This window comes from Manacus candei, unplaced genomic scaffold (genome assembly GCF_025592945.1).
Source record: "Manacus candei isolate 608988 ecotype Guabito, Panama unplaced genomic scaffold, ASM2559294v1 h1tg000119l, whole genome shotgun sequence".
Lineage (NCBI taxonomy): Eukaryota > Metazoa > Chordata > Aves > Passeriformes > Pipridae > Manacus > Manacus candei.
The window spans coordinates 1176071-1197368 of NW_026138167.1; the positions used below are offsets into that span (position 1 = coordinate 1176071).

The window sequence follows — 21298 nt, forward strand, 5'->3', positions numbered from 1 at the left end:
CTGTGTTGTCACTTAATCCTCTTACTGCATTAGAAAATACATTCTCATTTGGAGTTCCTAGTAATTCATGTGCCCCTCCAGAGTACCCATCCATAATAAATGCCAGCCTTGCACACGTAAAGGCCCTTCCATGACTTATGACACAGAAGTCTCCATATGTCACCCTGGAGTTAGGACATAAGACTGTCACCACAGTGAGGTCTTTACTACTGAAAGCAATGAAACCTCACTAGCTCTGTATTTACATGGAGGTCATAGGTGACAATCTGAGAAATACACTTGGACAACAACTTTTTTTCAAGAAATTGTTCCATTTTAGCTCTTAAGCCTGCTTTAGAAACAGAGTAAAGTAATACTTCAAAAATATTAACAGTGTATTTTGTTAAACAGCTCTTTCCTTAAAGACTTACATCTTTTCCTATTAGATCTTCCTTGTTTTCTACAATGCCCCATGGTGCAATTCCTATGGCACATATTCGTCCTCTGGATTTGGAGGAATGATCTTTCAGGGCATCTCCCACGTGACGAATGACACCTGTGGGTGCGATTAATTGAATTCACTCTTGGCACTTTTGAGAGATCACTAAACGACAGAATTTTCTCCTTGTCTCTCATGGAGCTGCCTGTTTTTCTGAGTTGCCTTCACTACTAACCTGGTATCTCTATGATAGAACATGCAATGCAGACAAACCCACATTTTTATTTTGTTATGGCTGTGTGCAAATCCTATTACCTTTTCACATCCTTGTGCTGAATTCAGTGACATCTTTAAAAGACTTACCCAGTGACTTAACTTGCCACAGTGTAATCTGTACCCTTGTCTGTCTCCAAGTGTGTTATTCAGTGGACACAAACCACAACATCAGGGAATACACTTTTAGTAACAGAAAGATCTTTGTACAAAAACAAACCATAAGAAGCTAAAGCTTCACAAATTCAGAGTAGGAGACTTATTAACTACAAGGATAATCAAGTACTAAAAAAAGTGTATTATAACTACTGGTAGATTCCTTGCTACTGAAACCAAGTCTGAAATTTCTTTTCAGGGGAAACACCAGTAATGCAAACCAATACTGACCCAGGAAAATCTTATGGTCTAGGCTGGGTAGGAGATTAACACAAATGATTACAATGCTCCTTTTTTGGTCTAGTGGGCAATGACTCGTTCATGTAGACGTAAATCTTCTGCCTGCGGGAAAGATTAGTGAATGAACATCACTGAATTCTTAAGTAAACTAAAAGTGATGGGAATTGCTTACCTGTACTAACACCACCAGTGAAAATCCAAGCCCCTGTGGTCATGGCAGCCTTTATCAGACCTTTTCCAAATACTTGCTTTAATTTAGGTTGCATTTCAAAGTTCTGGAGGCCTCCATGGACAGAGATTAAGAGTTTGGGCAGTTCCAGTTGCCAGTCTTTCACCATGAGATGCAGCAGAGAATCTGGTTTAGTGTCGTATGACACACGGATGTACTGCAGAGAGCAATGTGTAATATCATCACTCCACCTGCTCTGGAAATTTCTACTGACTGAGCAAACAGTGGTTATATGATGCCTTTCATCTTGAAGAAAGTTTTATAATTTTCAAGCAACACATTATTACATTTCTCTGCTGATGATGATTAGAAAAAATGGTTGAAAACTTTCACAATTTACTATTCACTTCATCAACTTACTTGCCTCTCTTCACCTGCAAAACTGACTGCTATCAAGTGATCCTAAACTCTTATTACAAATCTGCATTGTTGGAAGTCACCTATTTAAAATGTCTGGAAGGTGTTTTGTACTGTTCCTATAACCTCTGGTTTGACAGTCACACAGAGTCAACGACCTTCACAAGACACGAGGCTCATGTTACATTTTATCCCACTCACTGTTGATATACATGGTTCTGTCTCCAAAGCAATGACCTGCCTTCTTCTCAGTTTAGTTCCACCACTCTGATTTCTGTTCAAACTACTACTCTATCAAAGAAATCGACAGAATAAGCTTGTGCTTATTTCTGCTTTTGAAAACAAACAGACCACCACTAACAAAACCCACCTACCTCTCCCACACATTTTGGACAAGTTTTTGAGGTGGGTTGTCTTGAGTGGCAGTCTCAGTAGACAGATAAGAAAATAAATGAGCAAAGAAACAAGTCTAAATTTGGATTAGTTCAGAAGAGAAGCAAAACAAAAGTTTCACGGAAGTTTGACTTGCTGTTACTTCTACTGCTAAGAAAACTCAGCAGTCTGTTGAGCTAACATACCAGATGAATACCTTAGAGTAGCCTGGGCTCCTTACCATGGCCTTATTGGAATGTCCTCCTCCCTGGAATTCAAGGTTTCCATAGGCATCAGTTGGGTATGTTTGGGTGTGTTTACTGACAGACCATTTCTCTGGCTGAGCTTCCACTTGCTTCGTTTCTTCTCCATTTTTATTAGCTGTTATACTTGGAGGAGGTGGAATATGCTGGGTAATGAGCTGGCCACAGCAGCACCTGTAAGTTAAAATGTGAAGGGACTTTGATTACAGTATCTCCAATATAAAAGAAAACAGTAAATCGGAAATTAGATTTTCCTCTGACCATGCCTTGCTCTACAGGAATCATAGAAACACCTCTCACATACACACATATGCCAGAATTACCAGTCCTCAGGTGTTTTTAACAAGCAAAGATAAAAAATTTCACTTCACTTGTGTTATGCACTGGAAAGTTGTTCTAGACTTAGGGACAGGCAAGGAGGAAGAATGCAAACAGGAACACTGACCACTTGTTTCTTCCTCAGAGGTGACAGCTCACACGTGGCTCCCATGTTAAGTTATCATCTCACATGTTAAGTTATCAGCTCCCATGTTAAGTTATCCAGACAAGATGGATCACAGTGTAGCCAAGCCATGCAGTAATAGTAACATTTGGACCAAGAATTTGAGTCCCCTGTATATTACTGTTGGTGGTAATGTCATACCAGCTGTGAAGAATGGCACCACATTATTGCACCCTTGCCTTCAGAATTCAGGATTCAGTCTTGCAAAGCTAGGAACTAACAATTCTCTGCCTCTCCTGCTGCCCAACCTCACTCTCTGTGTATGGCACAGCCCAGGGCTCTGCACAGATTTCAGTGCAAGCATGACTTGGCTTTTGTTCCCTTCTCACCTCCCTTTAAGGGCAGTGAGGAAACTGGGTCTCAATTTCACACATCTAAATCCAAATAAAGACCAGTTCCTTCAGTATTAACCTTTTCTATTGGCCAATGCAAACATTTCAAATGTTACCTGCTAGTGTCTTTGTTGTTGGCAATTACATAGATGCATTCTCTTTTAGAAAAGGTCTTCTCTATCCAAGCCTTTTGACCCTAAAAAGAGAAAAAATAAAGAAAAAAAAGTACTGAAATATTTCTGTGTGGCAGATATGGTAACACTCCCCTTCTGTTTTCAGCCACTAAATTCATTACATCACTTTTAAACACCAGACACATCTACTCATGAAGCAAGTAGGTGATGTGAATTTTCTATGACGCATAAAATTTAAACCTCAAATGTGTGTAAAAACCCTCATGTGCAAAGATGCTGGTCTTGAAGTTTCAAGGTCTACCACAAAATTCAGCTGCTGCTTCCTACTATAGTAAACAGTAAACGGACTCAAAGTAGTACCAAATATCAGCATAAATTGTGACATAAATAGATATTTACTCCAAATAACACTTTAGAATCATCCTTCTTGTGTAGAAATTGCTTCCCAGAAACTTTCTCTGCATAATTAACATTCTCAAGTAACTTTTTCCCGTTGTAAATCCAGTTCCAGTCATTCCCAGGGCATCTTACTCTGACGGAGATGTATCTTGGAAGGAGCCATTCTTTAAATTGAAAGAACATTTAACAGAAAAAGCACAAACTCTTCGGGTATCTGTGAAACAGGAGAAAGAAAACAACCTCCAAATTGTGTTGGCCTATTATACTGCTTGCAAACCAGAAACCAGACCAAGGTCACAGCCATTTTAAAAGCAGCAATGTGCAAACTGGAACAAAATCAGATTCACACAAGGCATTTACCTCTGCTTTGGAAGTGCAGTGGGGTTTGGGAGCACTGAAGGGAGTGAGTGCAGCAAGTGCTGCAGGCCAGAGCTTCACCCAGTTCCTTACTTGCAAACCCCAGACCTTCTCTGTCCCTGCAACCATTAACAAGGCAAAGTATCATCACCACTGCAGTAATAAACCAACATTTCGTGGGGAATTTAATAAAGTCAACTCAAAACAGACTTTTAATTTTAAAGAAACAAAAAAGTGTTAAAACCCACTCACAATTTGATGACACCGATACCTTTGCCTTGCTGACAAAAGTTGCCTCTTCTGCGTTTGAACTAGGAATTCATGTCTTTTCAAGTAGCAAGCAAATGTTTGTTTTGCTTTAGTTTCCTCTCTGGAAATGAAATTAAATTTTTGCAGACACAAAAGCTAAAAATGTCACAAGAACTTTCAGGGTGCCTTCAAAAAAAAAAAGAAAAAAAGGGGGGAGGGGGGGCTTTCCTAGAGAACGTACCAAAAACCTTGCTGATTTTGGACCTAAGAAAGTTAACTGTAGATGTCTGTCAGCCTGGCAATAGCTTTGAGACCAGCCTGGCCCCCTCAGTGCTGCTCAGTGCATGGCATGATGAACAGAGGGTGTAATAGTTGTCTTTTTTTATGTGAGGCAAGAGCTGTCTCTGAAGTTTCTTTGTTTGTTGACTTGTTAGTTCCTGTCTGGCTTCTTCATTTTCTCCATTATGTCTAAAATAATAGGGGACTACTTGCAGTTCCCTCACTTCAAGTAATTGCAAATAAGTTGCCAAATGAAGCTTCTACTTCATGAAAAAGCTGTCCATGATCTGTGCAGGTCCACAAACACTTGCCTCTTGCAGGTGCCTCTAAGCCAGTCTCCCCTGACAGGCAGTGGTCTGACAGGTCCTGCACCTCTGCTCTCCACTTTAACTGACTGATGTACCCAGGCAGAACCACCTCATTTCATTCCAGAAGGAGCTGTTCAGAGCTCAGAGCACCATGGAGAGAGGAAGAGGAAAGGACTTGTCCCACAAAACTTCAAGGAGCTACAATTTTACTTGCTTCCAGAATGACAAGGCATGCATTTCAGGCATTTAGCATAAAGAGACTGATTATGAAATATGAAGGAAGAGAGAATTAAATTAACATCTGAAGCCTGTGTGATTTGGTCAGCTCTCCTCTCTTGACTCCACAGGGTCCATCTTCAATTGAAACTAGAAAGGTTCTTTTCATAAACTTTCTGGCAAGGTTTTTACAAGGTGACAAGTTTTAGCAATAGTATTATTCAAAATGGAGCTTAGAAAATGCTTTTGTCCTATAGCATCAGAGTCCAGTTCTAGAAAAGCAGAGAAAACACCCCAGACAGGGAGATCCATGAGGCTCTGTGGTACATGGAGGTGGGTGATTCCATCAAACAAATGCCATTTACCTGTTCAGAACCAGATTTTGTTAATTTACAGGCTGTTCAAAATATTCAGAGAGCCAAAAATAGTCTATTTTATTGGAATTACAGTAATTTTTCCAAATTAATCAAAAGCCATACAGTGTACAAATTCACTGCTGTTTTACAACTGTGTCCAATGTTGTTACTTCTGTTCATATACACTATACTAGTTTATCATCTTTAACATTATAAAATGAGCTTAACAGGAAACTGTTACAGAGCTTACATAATTTCTGTACTTTTAAAATTATATATTTAAATTTTTAATTAATTTAGGTTTTGTCATTATTTTACATATTTTAAATATATCCATTTTCCCCTTGATTAAAACTTTTGACTTCTGTGATAACTTCTTGACTAAGTGACACAAAAGTCCAAATCAATCCCATAATACAGGAAATACTCTTCAAAATAAAAATGATAACAGATGCTGAACATTTAACTGTTCTGTAGGGAACACTGGAAAATGCAATCTAGAAATATCCAAAAAATTTTTACACATGCCATTGAATACTGCTTTACCTTATTCCTCACAGCACAAAACACAGACTTTCCTTTGCTATTTTGAGTACTTCATGTAAAAACAGTTAATTAACCATTGGATTAAGTCACAGACTTAATATCTGTGTTTGGTTGCTTCTTGGAATCTAAAATGAGGTCTACAATACAGCTGAGCTCTCAGCTGTGCAATTGTTCTTAAAACCCCTCTCACAGAAGATCTATTATCTACTGCTACATTGAAAAAGACCTTCCATACTCACCCTAAAACCCCGTTAGAAATCAGGCACTGCAGGCACTACAGAGGGACAACACATTGTGCTCTACTGGCTAATTTTTCTGTGCTAATGAGAGGAAGGCAAAAGCAGGCATTACAGACTGGGGAAATAAAAACCTCAGCATATTTGGTCAGCCTTTGAAGTTTCACTGCTTTTGTCTATTTAATCTGCTTAACCAAAGCTTCATTATAATCCAGTGCAAATACTTGAGCAGAAACATTTACTGTCAGAAAACAGGCACTTTCTTTACTTACTTTGTACACATTCTGTACACTTCTCTGCACTGAAATGTACTTGATTTCTTAAGGAAAAATATAAGTACACATACTGTCTGTGGTGAGTTTGGAAAAAAATAAGCACTTTTTAACAGCCTTGGAATGGATAAACTGTTAAAGGGCTATGACAGATCAGCTACAGTTTTCAGACCAACAGCCAGTGGGAGTTTTCCATTCACTGCTAAGGAAAGCAGAAAAAGGAGATCCCAACTTTTTGATGGTGGGGAAGTTCAAACTTGCTTTTTATTGCAAATCCTGAATGTATTAGTTAGAATCTAGTTTTGAAAAAAAAATAATTCAGATGTTCAGTGGTTTATTTTTTCTCCTTTATGTAAACCGACAACAGGTCTCATAAATTTTGGTAAAAACAAAACAAAGTCACATCACTGTTAATTCTTATACTTCAGCCTGGAAATGAATATGTTGCCAAGAAACAGTGTAAATTAATACTGGATTTATATTATTCTACATTTTGGATTTGCTTGCTGTCTTTAGCTTTAAAAAGGTCTCCTCCTGCAGAAAGGAATGGAAATCAGTATTGCTGGCTTGTAAAGTATGGGATAACAAAATTAAGACCCCAAAGCACTAGTTCCCTTGCTAATATAGGCACTAATAAAGACAAGAATTAGTTCTACTAAGACCAGTTATCCTTTGACTATGGCAAATGAATGACACTATTTGCTGAGAAACTGCATATCCAGGGCTGCAGCCAGGCAGCAACTGGAGAGAATTTTCTCTCACTACCACACACAGACAATTCCAGTTTGCCACTAAATTAGCATGACATTTTATGTATTTCACTTCATATATAACCTACCATTCAATGAACAAGTACTGGGCCAAATTTCAGGCTGTACCGAAACAAAGCCTGCAGCCCTGTCTCGCTGCAGCTTTATGCAAGAGCAAGGGGTGGGTATGGACCAACAAATGCATCTGGGTGGAAATCCAAGGTAGGAATTGACACAGGAGAGGAAAGCCACTGGAAATGTCATGCTACAAACTCTTACATGACACTGTGTCACCAGAAGCTGTGACTTTCACTTGACAAATAACTCTGCAGGATAGCACAGCAGTGATTATGGAGAAGCATTAATGACAAAAATACCACCAAAGGGAGTGAAAGAACGTGGGGAGTGAGAGGGAGGGCAGGGATGAGAGACAGCCGTGTCACTGTGCACATCCAGAGCCTGCACTCAGCCAGCCCCAGTCCAGCAGTCAGCCCCGTGAGCAGCCCTGATCCCCAGAAGATCTCTTATACTGTTTGCTAATAAGCACAGCATCAAGAAGGGATTTGTAACAGTTGCAAGATTCTTTCAAATAAAATACTATTTGCTCGAGACAATTCCTCTTCTCACCCCACAGTATTTTTCGTATGGTTCAATCTGAACCCATGCTTTTGTAGCCACCTTGTCAGGGAGCCATTTGCTCTGTGGTGGAGCCTGAGGCACACCAGGATGGCAGTGTCAGTGAGCAATGTCGTTACTTCAAACTGAGCCCAGAAATCCCTTCTGCTGGTGCTGTGGAAACCAGTCAGTGGTGCCATGCTGCACAGAGGGCTGGAATGAGCTTCCATGCCCTCATTACCTCTGTGTTCCCAGCAAGGCTCGCAGCAAACCCCGCCGAAACAAAAACATTACTCCTTTTTCTCTCCACATTCATTAACTGAGGGACACAGCCCACAAAGCAGACAAGTAAGAAAGTAACAAGCTCTCTTTTCAAAGTTCAGATGGTTCTGCTGCATCTCTCAGAGACACACGGCTCTTCCCCAGAGACTTTGCAGTGTGAAAAACAGCTACAGTCTCAACCCACAGAGACCAGTTCGCTCCGAAATGGTGGATGTGCCCAGCTGCAGCTCCAGCCGTGGAGCCACGTCAGTGCAATGTGTTGGATGAGCTCAGACACCCTTCTGAGAGGCAGGCACAGCTGCCTGGGCACAGCTCAGCAGTGCTGTAATTGCACAGCTAATGCAGCTAAAATAAAGCATCATACAGAGCCACTGGAGGTTAGCACGGCATGGCCTGGCTCAGGACAGCACAGCCTGGCTCAGTTAGGACAGCCTGGCTCAGTTAGCATGGCACAACCTGGCTCAGTTAGGACAGCACAGCCAGGCTCAGGCCTTCCCTGTGGAGAATGTACCTTGTGTACTTTTGCAATACTGAATTTTTTTTTCTGCATGTAATGCACAAAGACAATGACCAGGTTACTCACCACATCTACCACATTTTAAGGTAGTAAAAGCCATTCTTGCCACACTTTTCCTTGTCCCTTACTGTACCAAATTTCAGGGCAGACATGGTATTGTTCATCTCCATTTGTTACCCATGCCAGTTCTGTTAACAATCTGCCAAATCCTCCTCTTGCCTTTAACCCTCTGGTGCTGGATGCTTGGGAGATGGGGAACACAAACAGATATCCCTACTGAGCCTTTGGACTTCTCTCCCCAAAGAACCTTCAGCCTATGGCCAGTTTTACTCCCAGATTTTGATGAATGGCAGAGCTACAACACACACAAACCAAGATGCCGGGATGGGAAGTGGTAAGCAACTTTATCCATGGGTATTGGAGCCACATCTGCCTGCAAGGGACCACTCTCAAGAGGTTTGGTACAGCACAATGGATGAGCAGGGAGAGAGAGGCACTAAACAGTCTCCAACATTATGCCAGTGAAAGTAGCCTGGTAATTACTAGTTTCTTCTATAACATACCTTGTTGATAATTCTTATTTGAAGGTTTAAGATGACCCTGGTAGCTAGCTCTGACAAGGCTCAGGAATGGGTTTTGTACTGTGGCAGTTACCTGTCTTGGTTAACGTAAAGACTCTGGTTTTAAAGGAAGTCAGGGTGCCTCCAGGTTATCTGCATGTGGAATATTTCTCTCAAAGTATTTTAAACTATGAGCCTTTACTACAGGCTATTCTGATCTGAAATAGAAAAATGCTATTATAATGAAAAGCCCTTGGATTCCACACCCTCAACAGCCAGTCTTCCTTTGTGCAATCCATCAACACTTACGAAATCTTAATCAACATGACAAGGTACTCCCCTCATTAGAAAACTAAGCCTATGAATAGTTCTAACTAAAACTACCCACATGTTTAATTCTCCTGGTTATTTGTGGTTTAGAAAATTGTGTCAATAGATGTTCATCATGCCTAAAAACAAAGACCAGCCTGCACTTAGTGAAGTAGATGCAAAAGGCATTGAATTGGACTATTACCTCTATCAGAGAGATCTGTGTCATTCAAGTCCACATTATTAAGAATAATGACTATTAGAACATGAATGATCAAAAATGTGCCACTTGGAAAAGGGTTTAAAAGTATAAGCACTTCTTTGATATAAGAAGTTACAAGTTACTCTTTCAGAGATAACTTCTATACAACTTCTGACCAGTCAGCTAAACATGCTGATTTTTCATAAATGATGTAATAGTATGGTTTGAGACCTTTTTCTTTAAGAAATGGGGTAAACCATGAATGAAAAATATCTGCAGACTACATGTTGTGAGAAATATTATTCATCTATGAGAATTTCTTTTAAATGTACAGTTGTATTAGTACTAATTGAAGTGCAGAGCTCCCTGAACAGGTGGGCTTGGAGAATTTATTGTACTGATGTTTTCAAAATATGGTGACAGAAAGCCACTACTTAAGGCATACTGATAGTCATGTTAATAAAACACACTTTAAAATTCTGCAAAGTAACATTTTTATATTCACAACGTAAAGAATACATGCATATCTCTGAAGTCTTTAAAATCTGGAGATGCTGAACAAATATATATTTTGAGAAAAGATACCATAAATATTGAATCCTCTCTTCTGCATTCTGTGAATATGCTCTTTTTGCAAATACATACGTAATACACTAGTTTGCCAATCTGTCCCTTCAGAAATGAACATTAGTTTGCTGTACAGAGTTTTCCAGAAAGCAAGATTCTCCAGGTAGAATTCTGATAATGGTTTGAGCTGTTGAAAATTAACAACTTTCTGTGGCCAATTTTATCCTTGATCGAGCAATTATTTTCCAGACATTAGCTAAGACCGAACACCTTTAATAGAATATGCCACAATCAACTGCATTTTATTCTTGCCTCTTTCTGCCATTTTCAAGAAAGAATTTCCAGCTACTTTAACTCTTGGGCTACAGGGTTTGTACAAAATTATTCCTTATAATCTTTCAGAAATCCTTATGAAAGTATTGAAATTCAGGGATTATATTATTTCCCACAGAGTCCAAATATGTATGTTTAAAATACTGTATTACGTATACCTGACAGTTGCCAACATTCATTGGAAAATTTCTGAAAACATGAACACTTCAGGACTGAAATAATTACAAAGGGCAAAGGCAATGGGAGATTTCAGAGAGTTTATAGATAAAATAGTTTCCAGAAAATTTGGTCAATCTTTTTTTCGGTCCTTATATATTTAAAACCCCTGAGTGGGGAGCAAAGAGAATTAATAGGTGCCATAGGACCAGATAATAGTATCTCCATTGCTGTTCCTGGACTTGTTTTTTCATGGTGTGCAACCCATTGTTGCTTCTCTTCAAAATGTTAGCTGCAGTCTATCTATGATCTGAATTAATGTAATAGTGGGGGAAAATTATGGTAAAGGTTTCAGTTTTCTGGATTTAATGTATTATCAAAAATGGGAAAGAAACATTTTAAAGCCTGAATTAGGGGAGTTAAAGGAGACTTTGAACAGGGCAGAAGCTGTGTTCATGTCTCTGCTCAGTGGGGGAACACACGGATATGCACCCTGGGAGCTTCTGGTGCGTGCCTGCTCCAGACCCACAGCAGAAGGGGCAGGAATGACTCAAGAGTGGATGGGAGTACCATTCTTTGGGACTGTGATTTGAAGAGCAAGGGGCTAACAAGGGCCAAAACTGAGCTTCCTTGGCTCCTCAATGACTTGAGGATTGTACGTGAATACTCAGAGATCACACGTTGTTTGGGTCTTGGTGAAGGAGCTCGTACACTTCTCACCTCAAGCCCAGTGTACTTGCTGGCAGAAATGCATTACTTCAATCTACAACAGGAGCATTGCTGATCCAAATGTGAGGGGGCTGCTGATGTTTATCAACAGTTTTCCACTGGGAATCCCCCTGTGCTGCCAACTCTCACTGAGGTAAGGGAAACCACCATAAATGGTGCCCTTTTCTGATCTTAGACTTCCATAATACCTGACCTACCATCAGACCTTGATAAACTCAACTGGAAACAAACACACACAGAAAGAAGCTTGCTGTCAAAAGTCAACTCCAGAAAGTATTATTGGCTAATTTTGAAAACTGAAACCCCCCCAAAAAAGAAAAGTCCCAACCTACAAAACAAAGAGAACCCCAGAACTCCATCCCTGTTCCTGCAGAAGGAACTCTAAATTCACATTCAAAACACTGAAATACGTAAGATATGTGATCTCTGTTTGCCAGCATTTCAACATCTTATTACTGTCCTACCCCAGCAACACTCTGTTTTGAAGCATTTTGAGACACCTTTTCTGGACCTGAAAACTCATTTTGTCTTCTTGCAATTAGTACTTCAGGTTTCATGTTATTCAAAATAAATGAGAAATCTAGGAAGTAGTCTAACCAGAACACTGTCATTTCAACTAACTATCTTTCTCCAGTCAATCGTAGGTCACCACACGGCTCTTCAGTGCACGTTTCAGTTGTACATATCGCTGGTACAAAAGGCAGCAAAGCAGAAGACAATCAGGAATGAAATGAAAAATCATTTAAAATCATGTCCTACCTGCTTGTCCCTGGAAGTGTTTCAGAGTTTGGAAGGATGAGTTACATCTAGAGTAAATAAACTGCATTTGACTCTGCGCTCCTGTCCCATCTTTCTGTTTATTGTTCAGACTTCTCATTCATCTTACTATTAGGACTTCCATTCTCTCTGAAGTTCATGAGAATTCCCAAGGAGATGGGTTTCCACCACTTTAAGAAGAGAATCTCATATGATAAGCATGTGAGCAGCTTCTTTGTTCAAACCAATCTCATGACTCCCTTTGAAGGTAATCCTTTAGAAGTCTCATGACCCATCTCCCTGCCCAGAGGGTATTTTCATCTCATGGTGGAACAAGGCACAACAAATCTACTTTGATAGCGCCCAAATCTCCAATTTGTGAAACCTCCTTTCCCCTCTTCAAACAGTGGATGTACTTGCTGTAAAAATGCCGGCACTGCAGAAAGGCTAAAGCAGGAGCTGAAACTTTTAATTTGAAGTATCCCCTCCCTTCTGCTAAAATATCAATGCTATTTGCATAATTGAGACAATTGGACATAATAGTCCTTTCAAGGGTCCTCATTAGATGTACAGCTCTACATTCTTTGAAAAGAAGAAAAAAGGAGGTCATACAGCATTAATTATATCTAATCCTTTTTAGAACAATTTGAAGTTGGGCAAAACGCTGCACTAAAACAGCTGAAGTTGTAAATAAGCCATTAATTTTGTAACTTTACATATCACATGCATTTTTATACCCTGCTGCTTTTGTCAATATAATTAATTCCTTTGCTGAAAAGAGCTTCTTTTTGCATCTTCTCAAACTTTAAAACCACTGATAGCAAAGGACCCTGTGTGTTGCAGGTAGCTCTTCGCCCTGCTCTAACTTCGAAAAGTTTACCTTGGCTTGCTGAGCCAGGTGCCAATATAATTGTCACAGTGCAACAGGTAAGGGTGACATGGAATCACACCTGAGGATCCTGCTCTCTAGAGCCAAAGGCAGCCTGAGTGCCTGGCACTGTGCTGTACTGACACAGAGCCTGCCAGGCTGAGCTCACTTCACTGCTCCTGTATCTGAACACTGAACCCCAGTGCACTGAACACAGCCCTGCTTATGGCTGGCAAGGAAATATTTCACAGCCATCACTTCAACTTCTGTTCTGCCCTAAATGCCGAAGCATGCAGCTGAAACAGCTTTGTTTTAGAACCAGACCCTGACCTCCCTAATGAGACAAAGCTCCTGCTGACTTCATGAGAAACAGCAACAGGGTATGGAAGAATTAGACCTTCTGCTGGAAAACTACAACGCCGAACAACTTTTGCCTTCATTTCTGTCTGAGGAAAGAGTAGGTTTTTGAAGAAAGCAAGACACCAGTAAGAGAGCACAAAATCAAAGAAAATAAGCAACTAATCCCATCGGGGGGTACAGCAAGCCTTTAATAATGGAAATACAGAACATTCCTTCATTTAGGGAATTTTTTCCTTGAAGCCTTCATCCAAAGTTCACTCAAGTTAATGACAGACTTTATCAGTGTATTCAACAGACTCTGATTCAGGGCATGTCACAGGAGTACTCCGCAGATGCATGAATTTCTTTTTCTGTGCTTTCAAACTCATGTTGCTAGTTTTGACCTCTGAAATCACATCAAGCTTAAGTTCCAGCTGCTGCAGAAGTTCTCTCATACCCTGTTCTAGCATAGACATACCCTGTCCCAAAGTCCCAGCCCACCATTCTTGAAAGCTGAGCATAGAAATGGAGGACATACAATGAAGTTCACAAATGTTTCTTTTTCCAATGAAAAGCAGATTTCATATATAGAGGACTTTACGGGTGCCTCTTCTATCTAGAATATAGAGTATTCTGTGAGCTGGGAAAGGTTGACCTATTGGACAAACTGCTAGAAATATTATCAAATAGATATAAGCCAGAAAATCCATACCAAAAAAAAAAAAAAAAGTGATTTGGGCACTTAACTCCCTTCTGAAAATGGAATGCAGACATGATGTGTGGTGTGTTTCTTTGACCAGGTTCTCTACAGCTATGGAATTTAAGTAGGAATTAATTCCTCTCTGCTCCTGAGTGGGCTGTCCTTGGCCAGCCATTGTGCAAGAAGGCAGGACACATCTTAAAAGTCAATACTGGAAATATCACACCCATGTGTTTTGTTCAAATTGCAATGACAGAAATGCACACTTGAGAAATTACAGCATTTTTAAAAATCAAATGCAAGTTTTGTTGACTCTTCCATTAACACAAATTTGATAGACATTCCTGCCAGCATTTCCCTTCGGCAACACCATAACTGCTCTGGCACCTCAGTTCAGAGATAACCAAGACTCATCAGAGATAACCAAGCCATGAGAATCTACTCAAAAGGAACAAAACTGTAGCTGTTAAAATGTTCAGTTTAAGGTGACTGAAATCAAAGACCGTCTCTAGAAGAAATAATAACATTTTCCTCACTTGCCATTGCAAATGAAGAACAAGTTTTGAAAACTTTTAAAACCACACATCTCAGAATGGGTGTTTTAAGCAACACTAAAGCTCGTCAGGATGATACACTCTAATGAGAATGTTCTGAATAGTAGTTTGGATAACACATAATTTTCTCTCTATAAAAATATAATGATAATAACATAATAGTTATAGAATATAATAGGAATTAACTAGCATGTTCCAAGGGCAGGTTGGGGAACTGCCATGTAAAAGCAAAGCAACTTACACACAATGTGTGTAAAATAAACCTTAACCAAGTTGGCTAAAAACCTAATAAACGTGCACTTCTGTTGTTAAGGGTAAACAGCCCACTGTCTGCTGTGCTTACTGTCTGAAAAGCCTGTGACAGAATTCTGCATGGTAAGAGGAAGAAATTGCTGGCATTTAATTCCAAATGTACAGTTCTGTCAAGTTCAGCCAAAGTGCTCATTCAGAGTTCAAAGGAATAACACACATGAGTGAAAAAAATTACATTCTCAGAGAAAAGGCCACTAGACAAAAGATAGTTTTCATGGATGCCTGCACTCATACTATGGGAAGGCTCACAGCACTTGGAGTTTGTTTTGTGACAGGGCTTGATATAAATGCACTGTGAAGGAAAGGGATAAAGATATGCATCTCTGTGCTGCCCTCGCTGTGACTGTCTCAGAAAAAAATTCCCTTGGTTCCCAACAGTACTCAGGAGCCACACACTTGCAGGGAGTAAGCAAGGGCGAAGAACTCATGAATTTGGTTGTATTGATTTAAACAATATTTTCATATACAATATAGAGGCATAGTCCATGCCAAAAAAAAGCTTTATTTGCATCCTTCACTGTCAAACCATGCCCTTATTGCTCCCACCTCCAAAATATGCTTGCTTCACTGATAGCAAACAACTTGGTTATTTTTGTAAAGTAACAAGTTGTTATGGTTTTATTTCAACTACTGCAAATCTAATACCTGGGTAATCAGTTATATTTATGTATGAATAATGGACAGTAAACACAACTCTTCCCAAGTGCTAAGTTTTGTTTGGCATGTTTGATAGCTCACTTATTGAATGCAGATAACAGCATTTCTTAACAAAAAGATAAACCACGTTATACTTCTGAGCTGATGCATATTCTGATCCTTCTCAAATGTTTCTCTGTCAATGAAATCAGCACAAAGACAACATATCATTTCTTTCTAGGTACTTACTGGTCTTGAAACTACGCCCTTAATAAAAGCAAATTAATTCAACTACTATGAGGGAAATATTTTTTCCTCTCAGTTCCTTCTTCTGCATTGTTTATGTAGTATTCTGTAAAGTTTTCAAGCCATATCATGTAGATACTAGTGCATTCATATATTAGAAGTAAAATTCAGGGATAGCAAATGTGGGAGCTGAACTTTGAAATACCAAAATGCAATGTAAGGTGCAATGCTTTAGTTTTTTTTCTGTTAGACTATATATAAAATTGTACACGAGTAGCAACTGAGCCAGACTACATGCAAAACACCCAAAGAATATATTGCAATCTTCCTCACAGTCACTATCAGACCAAATCCAGATTTGAAATGTCCCAGTGAACTATAAATGCAAAAGTCACAAAGGAGTAAGCAATAATTACAGTGTGACACAATTAAAAAAAAATTGAAGAAGGGGGGGGGACCAAAAAACCAGTGTCAAAATCCCCTTGGGACCCACATTTTGTCATCTGAGAGGAACCAAATGCTACTTAGAAGCCAAAGCTATTGTCATAACTGAGACAAAGTGCAGCTCCAAGAATCCTGTGTTTTTTTCATAGCTCAGTTACAGCTTCAACCAACGAGTAGGATTTCGCAGAATGAAACACGACTGAACTAGTGAAACTTGTGATGAGCATTAACACAAATGTCACAGCTATGGATGTCAGAACAGATTTGAAATGATGAGACAAACACGTGCTTATAATGAAAAACAAGCGAGGTGAGACTCAGGAATGGACAACGATGGAAGGTTGGAGGGCTCATGAGAAACTTGTTCACGTGAAAGTGGAGCAGGGTTAGTTATTCATAGACTTCTCAATAACACTGCTTTATAGCAGCAAAATTCATGACCATTCACTGCAATGCTCTGTCCACAAAGAACTCATGAAGCAGTAGAACATACGAAAACACAGAAACAACCCCTGAACTAAGGGTCTCTTAATTATATAAAAATGTAATAACTTTTTTAAGCGCGTGTCCCAATAGATTCTCGTACAACATTATCACCTGACACCACTATCAAATCTGCAACTATATGGACTATCTGAAAACCTCAAAGACAAAACACTGGAAGAGAAGACTATCTTAGAGTCTTGGGCTATGGACACTGTGCAAGGCTGACCAGGGGAACTAAATTCCAAGCGTCTCCAGCTCTGGTTATACTTTGGTTTTGCTCAGAGGTAGCAGTTACTGCTTGGGTCAGGTACACCCCACCTGAGCACAAATGAAGGGCTTACATTAAATGATCTGATGAGCTTAAACAATGCACTGAAGTCAGTGACAAAACACCCAAGGCAGAACAACATTTTCACCAAAAGTGATGACAGTTTTTGCTCTGGAGTAACACTTCAGTCTTTTCCCCTTCTGAGTCCAAGGCCTCACTGCAAGATGGAGCTGCTGGGAGGTGGCTGTGGCACAGAGAAGGCAGGGCTGTCACCCACCTTACTGCACTATGGGCTGAAAAAGCACTGCCTGTAGCCTCTAGAGCTCCAATAAAACCTGAGTTCATCCATAAAAACCAAAAAGTAACCCCAATGAAGAAACATTTTGATAACAAAATAATCATAAATCCTCTTCATATGAGTGAAGAATTACCCAGGCATTCTGGGTGTAGGACAACTAATCCAAACAGCACCTCAACAGCCTTAAATACAATCAATTAACACTATAACCCATGAACAGCAGCAGTGAGAAATGGTTTAGTTCCCAATCTGATTCCTATAAGACAAGCTCCATTTATTGAAATGTGATAATCTCTGCACAAAATGAAATGTGCAATGGAATTATCTGCCTAGTCTGAAGTACAGGCTATTATCCCCAGCAAATTTATTATGACCTTACTTGGGACCTGACGAAGCCACAGAGTGCAGCAGCAGTAAAAAACGTGTTCCCCTTTGTACAATCCACCCCCTCCTTCCCAATCTACAATCTATTGAAAACACCAAGTTCCTGTAAAAAATATATTGCTATTTATGCAGGGAATAAGTGCTTTCAGATGGACAGGACTGTAAAATAAAATTGATTGTTTCTTTCAACATTGTAATGTTACCACTGCAATTCTGCTCTGTCTGACATAGATGTATAACTAAGTAAAATAATTGCCTTCTTTACTGTCCATGTTCATCTCTGAACTCATCTGCAGCATTCCTCTAGTTATGTCAAGTGACTGGAATTGGAAAGAGTATTTTTAAAGCAGAACAGAGGAGAATTGACACAGCTTTTCTGTAATCTATTGCTAATGTAAGAAAGGTTGTTCCATCCTGTGAGAAGCACAAGGGAAATGAGTTATTTTTGACAAGGTTTCACCTACTGGTAAGTGTTTTTGTAATACAGTCAAGTGCCGTAAGTACTACTCCTCTCTCATGGAAAGCTTTTAAACTTCACATAGGAACAGTGGCAATTGTATATGTTTCACAGTTCTCCTTCCCTCAACCCCCCTTTTTTTTGTGTTTGAAGAGGCTTTGTACAGAAAAAACAGACACGAACTGTGTGTTCGGCTTAAGCACAACTGACATCAAAGAGGAGCTGTAACAAAGAAAAAAGTGCTGATCGCTCAGGGCAGACACACCAGCACCATCCACGACACCCCCCCCCGGGGGAATGAGGGCCTGAATTCCTCTCCTACCTGGCCTGCTCACATCCAGTTTTTAACACAAAGGCATTTGCTTAACTCTTGATTCTGTAAATGCTTAACACACGTTTGATTTTACAGCCACGAAGAGTCCCCAAATTTCCACAAAACTATGCCATACACAGAAAGCTGTTTAAAGTCCATGCTGTATCTAGGTATGCACAGGATCATGAGTTAAAAAAGGCATAAAACAGCATCTTCTGCAATAAGATCTGTGCTCTGTGCTGTGTTCATGTGAAGAGTTCAATGCACTCACATGGATTGTCCCATCTGTTTACCTGCTGATTAAAGTTTGGGAAGTGAGTGTTAGTCCCAAGGCAAACAGCTTGTAGGTGCTCTGAAATCATGGGACATTTGACTAGAAAGCTACTGTCCTAAATGCAGGTCTTGCTGACCAATACATGGGTTAAGATGAATTAAATGCACAGTAAGTTGCTGAAACAGTCTGAGGCACTGCAGCTTTCAGCTTTGTCAAATGCATTATGTTTCCCCCAGTAATTAAAGCAGAAATGCCAGCAAGCAGCAAATACTCTTGCTACAGAGATTCTGAGGTTAATAATTCTTCCAAGAATTACTGGGAAGGGGAGGAAATCTCTAAATCTTATTTAGCTTCAGTAATCTTCAGCTGTATAACCGCTGAAAAAGAATTTAGGAATTTTCTCCCTAGTGTACTTGGTTTTACATTTTCATGCAAGTATTTGCTCTGCTAAGTGTGGTAGTGGCTGGACAAATGCAAATGTTTCTGAATAAATGCTCAGTTTCATTAGATGCCATGAGACGTGCATAATTTACCCCTTAAACTTGCATTTCCAGTCTTCTTCTCAGACTGGCACTTAGAAGAGTGGGTTACAATTCCATCATTTCACCTTGAAGTCATAGATTTTGCAAGTCAATATGAAAATTTATATAGACAATCTTCTATCTTCCTGTTCAAGATAATCAAGTTGTCTTTCACAGAGGATAGGACATTTAAATGTGGCAGCCCCAGGCTTTATTAGTTCCTTCTGTAAAGACTGTGGTAACAACCTACTTGGTGATTCTGTACACTAGCAACAGGCACATAAACAGAGCTCAGAGCACACCTAATGCCATTCTCTATATAAATTAATATGCTGAGCTTAAGCTTTACTACCAGTCTGCCACAGGGCTATGCAAGAGCCACAGAGAGCCCCCCACGAACCACCACAAAACCAGCTGGAGAGGCATTGTCACTGGTGGCCAACAGAGCAGCAGCACAAGCTCCCAGCTGCTTCACCACACAGGTTTAACTGCAAAATACTTAAAAAAGATCAAGTCCAATCAACAGAGGTTTGTTAAAACAACAACTGAGAGTGATAGGAAAACTGAACTTGATGTTGAACAAATGTATATTTTGCAGCAAATTAATTTATTCTCAATGGAAGACTTTATAATTAATTAGTTTAGCTGTTTCTCTTAGCAAAAGAGAAAAAGAAGTGAGTTCAAAGAAATGTTTCTATTCATTCTCTCACTTAGTGTTGCTGACATACCCATCACAAGACTGCTTTTCTGACTTGTCTAGCATGCGAAGGAAGTTCATTAAACATAGAATGCAGTTCTAGAGTAAAGTAGAAGTTCTGAAAATAAGTAAATAGATTTTCTAATGAAACTCTGTAAGGGGTGCTATATAGGAAGACTTGACCATATACCTACTTCCATGCCGACTCTTGTAATTTTATCTGAACAGATTATAAGGAATCCAGATTCACCACAAAAGGTCTTGTATCCTCCTGGATCTAATGTGAGATGTGACCACTGAAGATGTGGAAGCACAAAGTAAATGCTGGAAATCATTGATCTGAGCTTCCAATCTTGCCCTGCTGTTGAGACTGAGAGCTTGCTAAGGTAGACAGATTTTTTTTTCTGTTTGTAAAGCACAAAGCATAAATACAGACCTCATATATATGGATTAAAGTACATGTGCAACATATTATACACACCTTTAAAAACATTTAGAAATCCTCTGGTAATTTAGCTGTAGGAATCACATCTATGCTGCTCTCATGTGGCAGACTGAAATCTGGGGCATTATCTCTGTTCCGAGACCTGTTCCATAATAATCCTGCTGGAATGTGCAGTATGTATCAACCTCCTTAGCCTGTCTTTTAAGAGGGAATATTTATCATATTTCATCAAAGCTATACCACAACAAGTTACACTTACAGAATTGTAGTGCTCGAGATATTTGGAGTATGTTTCTCTCAGGTAACGATATTCTTTGGCTGAAAGTCATGAGAATTCCTCTTAGATGGCTTTCCTGCTTGCTTTCCCTTCCTTTTAGGAGCTCGTGGGTACACTCTGTTTGGAGCTTACACTTACCAGTTTTCATTAATACATTAACTCTTATGGTATTTGTTCATTCAGTGAAGGCTTGTAGCACTCCTCTTACCACTTTTCCTCCCTTTTCTGAGGGAAAAGGAAGGGTGGCAGGGAACAAAAAGAGGGAGATGGAAAGGGAGAGAGAACCAGACAGACAGAGGGAGAGAGAGAGTGCCTGTTACTGATCTAAAGTTTCTGCTACCTGGGTTTGTTTAGGACCTTCTTCTCTAGTGTGACACTAGCTCTCTTTTACTGAAAGTCATATAAAAGCTTTGCATACTGACTTCTTGCTATGCTTGATAAATGTCAGTAGGCTTGAACAAGAGGTCTCTTATCTTACAGCTCTGAAAACCAAGAAAATTTCCAAGTGTA

At 39.7% G+C, this 21298-nt stretch overlaps 1 protein-coding gene across 6 annotated transcripts in view; it reads right to left on the minus strand.

Moving 5' to 3' along the window:
- TRPM1 (transient receptor potential cation channel subfamily M member 1) overlaps positions 1-21298 on the minus strand; it is a 97515-nt gene that overhangs the window by 38348 nt on the left and 37869 nt on the right. For all 6 annotated transcript variants that reach the window (XM_051770471.1, XM_051770473.1, XM_051770468.1 and 3 more), the window contains 4 exons: positions 3259-3338; positions 2287-2482; positions 1260-1473; positions 411-535 (listed from right to left, as the gene is read on the minus strand). In XM_051770471.1, the coding sequence (XP_051626431.1) occupies positions 411-535; positions 1260-1473; positions 2287-2482; positions 3259-3338 (615 nt within the window). The remainder of the gene's footprint in view (positions 1-410; positions 536-1259; positions 1474-2286; positions 2483-3258; positions 3339-21298) is intronic.